Source organism: Rhodamnia argentea, chromosome 3 (assembly GCF_020921035.1).
Source record: "Rhodamnia argentea isolate NSW1041297 chromosome 3, ASM2092103v1, whole genome shotgun sequence".
Lineage (NCBI taxonomy): Eukaryota > Viridiplantae > Streptophyta > Magnoliopsida > Myrtales > Myrtaceae > Rhodamnia > Rhodamnia argentea.
Window position 1 is genome coordinate 22554481 of NC_063152.1, and position 12267 is coordinate 22566747.

General features: G+C 39.1%; 1 protein-coding gene across 1 annotated transcript; it reads left to right on the top strand.

Moving 5' to 3' along the window:
* Window positions 1-3984: 3984 nt before the first annotated feature.
* LOC115731805 lies at window positions 3985-4521 on the top strand (the record flags this gene model as incomplete). Its single annotated transcript, XM_030662476.2, has 2 exons — window positions 3985-4361; window positions 4425-4521. Coding segments are annotated over exons 1-2 (447 nt in total), but the record flags the coding sequence as incomplete, so codon positions are not given.
* Between the last annotated feature and the right edge of the window lie 7746 nt (window positions 4522-12267).

Here is a 12267-nt window from a genome sequence, read left to right on the forward strand (position 1 = left end):
GTGGACAATTTCTATAATTTTTTTTATAATTTAAAAAAATGATTTTTTTCTTTTTATTACCTTTAAAAATATGATTTTTAAAATATTTTATCTAATTTTTTTTAAAATTTTTCTTCTTTTAAAAAATGTGACTTCTTTTCTGCTCTTTCTTCGAAAACCGGTAAGGGCTGCCTAGCCTTCACCGACTACAGGCGAGTTCCGGCGTCAAAGGCGAGGACCCCCACCTCTGCCGCTTACCACGGCCAGCCACCTGCTGCAGCCGGCTTGCCCATCCCATTGGCCCAAACAACACCACGCATGCAGCCAAAACCCCTAGTTGCACGGCCTCGATTATCACCACCACTCGGGGCCCATAGGTTCAATCAAATGGAGGGAATATCTTTCCTTTTTGCGTACAAAGACCTAAAACATCTCCGAGAGAAAAAAAAGTAAAGCACCCAATTGCGTCGGTGATTAACATTGCTTTTTGATCCCTACTATTCTAGGATCGCTCTCCATGGATAATATCGTATTCGATTTGGAGTAATGCATGTCGGGGATGGATAGAAGATTGTTGAAGCTTTCCACAATTTTAAAAGTGCAACGGAGGGCATCCACCACCTCTTAATGCAGAGATCAAAGAACCCCCAGTTCTCTAGATGAATGCCCAGTTCAAGTTGGAGAGAGAATCGGTGAACAGTCGCACCTCGAGTGATCTTGATTCAAAATGCATTGATTCAAGTTCTCGCCGATTGGAACGTTGAACTTGACGGTGGACCATCCCAATCTCGAACATCTTGAGTTGAGAGAATCGCATATATCATAAGAAGAGGAGGAGCGGAAAAATATTAAGTGGTTAGCAAGCGCTGTTGCTAATGTGGCGGAATTCGGATTGCCTAATATTAGGATTTTCATAGCATGTGTGACATTACTCAAATCAGACCGTCCAAATGAAAATGGACGGCATGATTTGAGCCACGTTTGAGATTCACAATTTTTCAAATCCCAAAAAAATTATTGCTCACATTTTTTTCCTCCCTTTCAACATATGACATGGCTCAAATCAAACCGTCCATTTTCATTTGGACGGCTTGATTTGAGTAATGTCACGGAAATCCTAATGTTAGGCGATCCAAATCCTAGCGTGGCGTGCAATTTTTATCAATATCCAATCATAACTTGACACATGGATATGACTTGGAATTAAAAGAAACACAGTAGATAAATTTTTCTCTCTTCCTCCCCTCTCCTTCGCCGCTTCCCTCCTCTCCCTTCTACAATTTTGCTAGGGTTCACATTTGGATGGAGTCCCACAACCGCTTGCTTGTTCTTCCCTCGCCGCCGGCACTGGCTAAGTTACCGGCGCCATGATTAGGCCGACCTCCACCAGGGGCGTCGTTGGCCATGGATCGCATTCGAGCTCCAGTTGTCTACCTTGTTCCTATGTTTTTCCTTCCTTGTTTAAGGTCGCCGTCCATGGCTTGTGGCCATGACCGAGACTAGATCTGGGGGCGCAACTCCATTCCAGAAATGGGCCGGTAACAACGATGAGCCGCTGTGACATAGAGGGGTGGCTCAACCATGGACGGGGCCGACCGGGAGCCGAGGTCGGGCGACGGCAGAGGAAGATGGAGCCGACAGAAAGCACGACGGAGGAAAGCTTGATAGTCCATGAGTCGTTCCTCGTGATGTGTTCCAGATGTGTGACCATGGCTCAAGCGAGAACCGCTCGTCCATGGCCACAACAAAGGTGGTTGATAGAGAGGGTTGGGCACCTGGCACTATTGCCTTGGATGCATCGCCGGCAACTCGGCCATTGGCGACGGTGGAACGAGATGGGAAGGTTAGGTTCAAGCGGCCGGAGATGGAGGAGGAAAGGTAAAAGGAGATGGAAAATTGGAAACCGAGGTGGATTAGGATTTTCTATTTTACTAAAATAAATCCACATCAGTATATTTGTGTCAACTCCTAATTGGTTCAAGGTAAAAAATTGCACGCTAATGATGTGGCGCTTGATAACCACCGAATATTTTCTCAAGAGGAGGAGAATGACGGGAAGAACAAGAATGGTGGGGCTCAATTTAAAGGATCGGAGGTATAGATCATAGATCAATATGGCCAAGCAATAAATCGATTGGTGACCGGTGGCACGACCCCCATTGACTTCATAAGAAAAAAGAAAGCAAAAGAAAAGTAAAAAAAAAAAGAAAAAAAGTAGATGGCTTTAAATGGGTTATCTTAATTATGTTATAAATGGGTTGTTTTAAGTGGGTTGTAAATGAGTTCATGATGGACCTACTTATAATCCATTTATTTTGATCTTTTTATTATGTAAACCCATTGTACTAACATACTAAATTTGTTGTGATCCATCTATAATTCATTTAAATGCTTGTGGATTATTAAATGAGTTTTAGATCTAATTTGATAGGTCTAGTGATCACCCTTGACAATATATGCGTTCGTGGGTAGACTCGGGAAGCGATCCGGATCCCCTAACATGCAATGTTAGTGGTGACATTGATCAAATCGGGCTGTCCAAATTAAAATAGATGGCCTGATTTGATTCATGTGACCTCTTCAAAATTTTTAAAAATTTTCGCTTAAAATTTTCCTCCCTTTTGAAAACATGACATGGATTAAATCAGGCCATCTATTTTGATTTGAACAGTCCGATTTGATCAATGTCACTCCTAATATTGAATTAGCAATGTTAGGGAATCCATTTCCCCCGGGAACAAGTTAGATCGAATATTTGTCGGGAGAAGACCCTATTGCGAAGACTTCCTCAAGAAGCCACCTACCCGGCTGTGCTACGGCTAACAACTTCTCCACGAAGAATTCGTCCTAATAACTTCCTCTGAACCAAAAGAAAAAAGAACTGTTGCCTTTTTCAAAAGTCGCGAACTCCACTATAAAAGAGGCAGAGCTCTCTATCCGTTAACCAAGACCCGTGAAGAAAAGCAGCTCTTGCACTTGCGGGATCGGAGCCACAATCGTGAAGCCCAGGTTGACGATTATTCTCGTGGTTAGTGCGATCTAATTGACGCTCTTGTGAGTCAAGTGTTAGCAGTAGGAAACCGAGACTTTGCTCTCCTCGTCTTTTCGTTACGGGCATCATTGTAGAGCGAGGGTTCCGCATGTCGGACATGCCTCGCCGATGTATTTTCCCCAACAGGAGTCGTTTTTTGTTTGAGTGCATCACGTAGATTATTGTTCGTGGAACTCCCGTGCATCTACATATCCAACAAAAGAGACAAATCTTTGAGTATTTCTCGATTTTCTCTTGGTTTCCATGGACAGCCTCACGAATGCTTATTTGATTTGATAGTTTTTTTTATGGTCCGGTACCATCGTCATGGATCAAAGCTTTAGAGGGTGACCATCGAGTAGAACCATGAGGGGTTTGGTAACTCCGGTGCCCGCAAGGCCTAGCCCGAGCCATAAGAACCCGAAGACATTTTTTTTTTAATGGAATTTGAGAAACCGACAGCGCAATGTTATGACAGTACAATATTAATCACAAGTGTTATGAATGATAAAAAAATATATATAACAATCGTGTTGCAATTCAGCTTTAATCTTATGCTTGGTATTTCACTGTTATATTGTCACACTATCATGCAAGCGGGATACTGTTTAGACAGGCTTAGACATGGGTAGGTACTTAGAAAATCCAATCGATTCTTAGATTTTTCTGTAAATTGTTGTGCTAGAGTAAAAATTTAGGCATGAACTTCCACCACCAATTGATCGCCTTTGCGGGCGGAGCATGTCCAGTTTCATGAGCTGTCCCTCACCCCTTGCGTCACAAGTCCATCCTTTTCATAGTGATGTCCCAATCGGTGTACCCCGCAGCGCCCCGAGTCTCCACCCCGTAATTAAATCATGAGCTAGTATGAGAGCTTTTAGGCTCGATATCGGACTTAGCCTGCACCGGACCAAGGCCGATTCACTTCGTGTTGACGTGAAATTATGGATTAAAACCGGCTTATTGTTACGTTTGATTCTCTGCACAGACCTAGGCCGAGCATGGCGGACACCAAGAAGATGAGTTTGAAGCTTCTCGTTGACAAGAGAAACCAGACCGTCCTCTTTGCGGAAGCCGGAAAGGACTTTGTGGATTTCCTTTCCCATTGTCTGACTTTGCGCCTTGGAACTATTGTGAGTCTTCTCCCCAAAGAAGGTGTGGCCGGCGGCTTACGAAATCTACATGCGAGTGTCGAGAATCTCAGCGACAAATCCGTTGAACGTAGAGAGAATGAGTCTCTGCTGAATCTCTTAGCACGGAGCTCCCGTCCGGATGTTGTGCGCTTATTGTTTCCTGAAGCTCCGTCTTTAGCACCAATTGACTACTACACTTGCCCTCGCACTCCCAGTGGGTTCGGTGGTGGCACTCCCAGTAAGTTCGGCCAAAATACTTTGTTTGGCGCTTCATGCGATAGCTGTGTGACGGATTCCCCTTCTACGAGATGTCCTGGTTGCAACAATATGATGAGCAAGAAACTGTCATGGGTTGCTGGACCAGCTGGTGGCGCCGCATCCTTGGGTGGTTATGCGATGGGCATGGTCACGTACATGGTGATGGACGATCTGGTTGTGAAGCCCATGTCCGCCATCTCTTGCATTGCTCTCCTCAACAGTTTCAATGTGCATGATATCGGGGATCTCCAAGAGAAGGTGATCGACTTCGGCTTGGACGAGGTAAGGCCTGCAAGAGTCGCAAACTCACAAAACATTTCGACTGCATTTGAAATTCAACAATGAAACCTGATGGTGATTTTCAAGCGATGGTTCTAGAGCCACCGCGATGTTTGTATGAAATAGGAATTGATCCATCCCATCACTCTTTGTTTAACTCATCAAATGAGAGGACATCAATGCTAGAAACCTGACGTATGCATTCTAAACCCGCGAAAAAAGCCGCTACGGCGGTCTTCTCTTAAGCACCTCAAATTTTTTTATAACTTGTCTTGTGCCATGTGATCTTTACTCAGGCCATAATGCTGTTGAGCTCTTCATGGCACTCCAAGACTGTTCTCACAGACATATTCAGCGGGGATCTCGCGGCCTCGTACAAAGGAGGAAGACCTCGGGGAAATGTTTTTCTCGGACGTCGGGAACTCCCCCGTTTGATTGGAGTTGCCTGGGTAGTTTTATTCCCGCTACTTTGTAAGATGCTGGTGATTCAATTCTCAATGTGAAATTAGTCCCTATTATGTATTAACTTTCTAAGAAATTAGTTCCTGAGTGATGATTGATCTGTGGTACTATGGTGTCCAAGATGTTGGTTGCCTCTAATATACATATGCTTGTAATGTCGGACGAAAGTGTTTTTATGTGAATTAATTCGTCTTGTTCAAGAAATTGATCAATTTACTATGAACCGATATCCCAAAGAAAACGCCAATATTTGTGAGATAAGTGCGACAATCACACACAATTAGTAAGTAAATATTGAGTAGAACCAAAATTCCTTAGTAGCCATTGCATTGCTCTAGACAAGCTATGGTCCGTAACACGAGGGATTGTAGCAGAGTTGATCTTCCATTGAGTGATCGCCTTTGCTTGTGTTGGAATTATACATCGATAAATTTGATTAACCTTTATAGATGTTCGATTGTCGAATTTCCTAGAAACATCGTTGAATTACTAGCATATCCTAAGCGAATCTGCAAACCCACGCTAATGCGAAAACAATCGTGAGCAAAAAATATTCACATTTCATAACGTAAATGCCGATCGTGAATCAAAGTAACGATGATTTGCCTTAGTGCCTTTATTTGTGTTTGAGAGAAAGAACGCATGTCGTTCTTTCGTTATCTCTTGTAGTGTACCCTTTCTAATTGTATCTATCATTTAATAGATAAGAAGACTGTCATTCAATAGACACCTCTTCGTGGAGTCCTTTCAAATGCCCCCATTCAAATTTCATCAAATACGATATTATCACATCTCCCAATCAAACATGATGGGCTTGATAATCCTCTATCAAGAATGTAAAGCAATTAACATTGTCTATTTTATAGACAATTCATACTTGCAAATATGCCGTGCGACCATTAATTACATCTTCACTTGGGAGCTTAGATTATGCACCTGTTAGGAATACATAACGGCTACAAGCCAAAAAGTAAAACAATGGCTCACAGTACCCCAAATATATTTTATTAAATCAATCTAAGCATACTTATCTGTTAAAGGCTATACTTGACTATTATTAACTCACCATATATTTACAATTATATCATCACCCACAATAGATGATATGATTGGTCGACCAATAAATATATGTGGTAGATATAATACAGCAATAGATTTCCTTTGCCCTCATGTCTCTCTCTATTTAAGAACAACTACTTTTTTAGACACATCCTATAAAGCCATATTATTTTTATGACCACCGGTAATATGCTAAAGTAGCAATATTAATCCATTACTTTTATAACATAGTCATAAGTAACATAAGGTTTGAAGATGCGATAATCAATTCATAAATTAACCAAGTAAACATGGATAATTATACTCATATCTCTTATCGGTCGAATAAAGTACATGTAGTATGAATTACAAGCTATAATAGATTTCTCGTTTCATAAGAGTGTATGTCATTTACAAAACATGTCCCCTATATGGATTTTAGCTCAAACATAGTCACATGCTTCTCAACTGCATATGTTTAGCCCGAGTGCTATATCAATTCGCTGTCTACAGTGCCCAATCAAGCACTCGCATCTAGCTTCCATCGGGCATATATGAATGTTGGACTATCATGTTTGGTCTTATAAATCACAAACCTCATCTTGGTTATCATCAAGGCGACATAAAATATATCATGTATTGAATTTGCTTTCTCAGCATCCTTCGCACATAATGTCTCATTTTAACTCGCTTACTACATTGCTTGAGGCGATTGCTCGTGTGAATGAGCCAATCTTTGCCTAGTGACATACTTTTCAACAATATATGTGTGTTTGTTCTAGTCTCATTAAAAGTTGTACGAGATAATGAAACATCAATTCATTAAAAAAAAAAAAAAAGTACAAATACACATACATAATGTAATGATCATCAACAATGTTACATATTATATTCTATGCAATCCTAGAGACATCCAGTGGGTCAAAAACTCATCTCTAGGAAAAACCTTAGTGAATGGATTAGTAACCATCCTATTTGTAGAAATATATTATAGGACTACTTCTTTCTGTGCTATCACATCTCTAATGAAGTTATTCTTTATGCCAATATGCTTCGTCCAACTTTGATACTTGGCATCTTTCACATAGGTAATGGCTGCTTTATCACAATAAACTGTCACCGGTCTTGTAACATCAATGACAATGGCTAAGTTTTTCAAGAAACGTTTTAGTCATACCGCTTGTTGCACCGTAGTAGAGCATGCAATAAATTCAGCCTCCATCATAAATAGAGCTATGCATGTCTATTTCTTGCTACTCCAAGAAATTGCATCTTCATCATGCAAGAAAGCATATCCAAATGTCGATTTGTGCTCATCGAAGTCTCATCCCCTATTAGCATCAAAGTAACCAATTAAGGGTAAATTGCCTCCTTGATAATAGAATCAATAGAACATTGTGCCTTTCAAGTATCTTGAGATCCTCTTCACTACTTTCCAATGTTCTTGACCAAGATTTAATTGTTAATGACTCACTATCCCCACGACATGACATATGCCCGGGTCAAGTACACATTAGAGCATACAACAAACTTCCTATTTCAATAGTATAAGGAACAATTTCCATTTCTTTCTTTTCTTTTAGAGTTTTAGGACACATTTTAGAGTTTAGGCATTCACATCGTATGATAGGCGTATCAATGGGATTACAATGATGCATGCTCAAAGGTTCAAGAATTTTTTTAATATAAGACTCTTGAGATAGAGCAAGAAGGTTCCATGAGCAATCTCTTCTTATTTAACTCCTAATATATAAGCAGTTTCTCACATGTTTTCCATTTTAAAATTAGAGGACAACCATTCTTTTATGGAAATAATCATACCCTTATTATTCCTAGCTAACAAAATATCATCCACATAGAGCAATAATATTAAAAATTTATCCTCAGATCCATTGACATTTACACAGTGATCTTCTTCAATCATCATAAATCTAAAAGAGTTTATTGCTCGATGAAAATGAAGGTACCACTGTCTAAATGATTGCTTAAGGCTATATATTTGACGATGAAGCTTGCAAATTTTTCGCTTTTGACTTTTAGTATAAGACCTTGTCTCGACCTAAAAAATAAACGAGTTAATTTTCGGGCTAATGGATTATCAGGTTAACTAATTAACCTAATTCGGACTCTCCCAAGTCCACACCGAATCGCAACTTAAGGTTCAAATAATTAACATGCAATATGATCTGAATTTGGAGTTGCCACTCATCATTTTCGATAGATTGATTAGAAATCTAAATAAAATAGCGGGAAAAAACTATCTTATTTCTACGAACCGGAGATTTAGAGTCCAGGGACTTGGTTACATTAATTTTTTTAATTAATAATGCCCTTTCGGTACCATTTTCATGAAAATAATCAATTTGACAAATTTGATGAATTCTACTTGAAAATCAAAGATGTAATTTTTTTGGGGTTTTCTTCTTATGGATTTTTTTTTAGTTTTTGTGTATTTTCAAAATAAAGAAATTACATGAAATTGAGATTAAATAGGTTTAAGACTACTCCCCAATTCAAACTCTCGCACCAAACTTATACTCCGGGCTTGTCTTGACCATTGAATCGGTTCGGTGACTTGTTAGACCAAGAAGTCTCGTCATCCTATCTCTCCTTTATGCTTCTTTCTCATCTTGCTATAATTCCATGAGGCTCTGCAAATTAAGAAAAGAATAAAATAAGTGCGATTAATTTGAACCAAGCTAGAGAAAGTAAGAGGACTTAGCTTTAGTGGAAGAAATTGCTTTGGCAAATTAATTATCGGGACGGATACAATCTAGGCGTTGATCTTCTCTCCATTTTTGCTTTCCTTCTATTCTTGTACCATTGATGTCTCATTGTTGATATGCAATTGTTATTTAACATAAAATGTAGAGAAATCAGTGTAGAAAATCTGGGCTAATTTGTATCCGAACTTAGAGGAAATTAGGAAATCACTTAGCTTTCTTTTACTGCGGCGATCTTGAACGATGGGGATGAACTTGTGGCTTGTGTTGGTCGGTGCAGAAATTGGCAATGGTAGCACCGGGCTTCAAAACTCTCATACTCTCTCAAAACTCTCTTCAAATTTTCTCTCTAAAACTCCTCTCAAGAGCTCTCTGTTGACACCTAAATTTTGACTAATCTTTGCATAAAAATTAGAACTAATTTTAGTTCTAAACAAAAATTATCTCACATATTTATTTGTTAGCATACATTGCATTGGCATATAATTGGACAGACAGAACATTTGAGCTTAATTTAACGGGCATCTGGACTTGACATGGGGTGAAAAATGTAGCAAGAATATTTAGACTTGAAAAAAATATTTTCTCAAGGACTGTATTGCAAATACTTAGAACCTCGGGGACTGTATTGCAAATACCAAGAGAAGGGGATATGGAGAAGGGAAGATGATGAAGGGAAGGTGATGAAGAGAAGATGAAGAAGGGAAGATAAAGAAAGGAAGATGATGAAGGGAAGGTGATGAAGAGAAGATGAAGAAGGGAAGATAATGAAGGGAAGGTGATGAAGAGAAGATGATAAAGAGAAGATGATGAAGGGAAGATGATGAAGAGGAGATATAGAAGAGAAGATAGCGAAAGGAAGATGGTAAAAAGAAGATGGAGAAGGGAAGATAGAGAAGGGAAGATGATGAAAAGATGATGGAGAAATTTGGCTATAAAAGAGAGAGAGTTCTTGAGAATTGAGGAGGAGAATTTTGGTGATAGAGAATTTAGAGAGCTCTTGAGATGGGTTTTAGAGAGAAAATTTGAAGAGAGTTTGAGAGTATGAGAGTTTTGAAGCCCGGTGCTACTATCGCCAATTTTTGCACCAACCAACACAAGCCACAAGTTCATCCCATTTGTTCAAGATCGCCACAACAAAAGAAAGCTAAGTGATTTCCTAATTTCCTCTAAGTTCGGATACAAATTAGTCCAAATTTTTTACATTGATTTCTCTACATTTTATGTTAAAAAAACAGCTGCATACCAATGATGAGACATCAATGGTACAAGAATAGAATGAAAGCAAAAATGGAGAGAAGATCAACGCCTAGATTGCATCCGTCCCGATGATTAATTTTCCAAAGCAATTTCATCCACTAAAGTTAAGTCCTCTTGCTTTCTCTAGCTTGGTTTAAATTAATCGCACTTAGTTTATTCTTTTCTTAATTTGCAGAGCCTCATGAAATTATAGCAAGATGAGAAAGAAGCATAAAGGAGAGATAGGACCACGAGACTTCTTGGTCTAACAAGTCACCGAACCGGTTCAATGGTCATGACAAGCTCGGAGCAAAAATTTGGTGCGATAGTTCAAATTGGGGAGTAATTTTAAACCTATTTCATCTCAATCTCATGTAATTTCTTTATTTTGAAAATAAACAAAAACTAAAAAAATCATAAGAAGAAAAACCCAAAAAAACCACACCTTTGAACCTCAAGCAGAATCCATCAAAATTGCCAAATCGGACATTTCTTCGTGAAAATGGTATCGAAAGGGCGTTAGAGTAATCTAGCGTAACCAAGTCCCCGGACTCTTAATCTTTGGTTCGTAGAAATAAAATAGTTCTCCCGCTATTTTATTTAGGTTTCTAATCAACCTACAAAAAATGATTAGTGGCGGCTCCAAAATGAAAAATCTTTTGCAAGATAATCACATGAACCATAAGTTGCGATTTGGTAAAGCTTGGGAGAGCTCGAACTAGGTTAATTAATCTAATTAATTAATCCGGTAATCCATTAACCTAAAATTGGAAACTTGTTTATTTTTTAGGTCGCAACAGCTTGGCGACTCCACTGGGGACGTAAAGAGGACTTAGGCCGGATAATTTCATGAAAAAGAAGTCACTTGATTTGGCAAACTTTGGTTGAATTCTCATTCTTAGGTATTAAATGTTTTTGCAGATTGGGAGTTATAAGGGGAGGAGTAATCGGCTAACCCTTTGTTTTGCAGGCTTGGTGAATTGGAATTGTGATTTAACTTTTGAATCATGGAAGCGGTGTTTGCCTTTAATTGTTGTGCATTATTTATTATATTTGCACTACACTACACACGACCCGTGACCGGACCTGGGTCACACTAATAGTTTTAAGATGGTATTTAGATGGTTCTTTAACCTTGGCGGTAAGGTTTCGCTAAAGGTTATCCCATCCGGATCCCGAAAATTTTTCCAAAAAATGGCTCAAGGATTGTTCTCATGCACGTGAGGCTACGATGCATGAGAATTGCCCTTGTCGACCGAACCAAGCCGAAGTGATTGGACCCGACTAGTCATGACTATTGTACGCGAGGTTGTGACTAGTCATGATGATTGCACACGAGGCTGCGACATGTCGTTTCGTTCATCATTTCACTTTGCAAAAGCCTTTTGGATAGATAGAATAAGATTTAAACTCACAATTCATGCGCATGTCTTTGTGATTGACATTTTCTTCCTATGAGCGGTAATTTCTTGTCTCTTGTACCCTGTTATCTCATTTTTATTTTGGGCCGGTCCATGGTTTACGTTGATTGTTTAGAAGTCTCATTGTCTTATTTCCAATTTCGCACTTTGTTTCGTAGCTTTTATAATTTCATCGGTTGTCCTCAATTTTGATTTGGCTTGTTCCTATTGTGCGATTTTTACTAAATTCTACGATCAAGCTTTGAGGAAGTGCCAAACACGAAAGTTGTAGACCTATGTTTCAACTAATATCTTACAAAATTTCAGAATTAAATTCATAATTTAAGATGGCCCTTCGTTTTTTCAACAACATGCGGTTATAACAGTTTTCTGAACGTGATTTTTTTGGAAAGACACATTAAACTGATTTGATCCGTGCATTTCTAGTTCGATTGGCCAACATAAAATTTGTTCATCACCTTCTCAACTACAAGCTCGTAAAATTTGGACATGTTTTGATCAACGTGCAAATTAATACGAATTTTTTCGTAAAAGCGGACAAACTGAAAATTACATGTTTCAATCCTTTGGCCATAATCACTTTGTTCGTTTGAGTCTAGAGGGATGCCATGGGCCGGCTCGCTATTCTTGCTCCCTGTACTCATTTTGGGTTTGTTACTGTGTACAGGTAATTTATCACGGATCCTCCATATATTACTCGATCG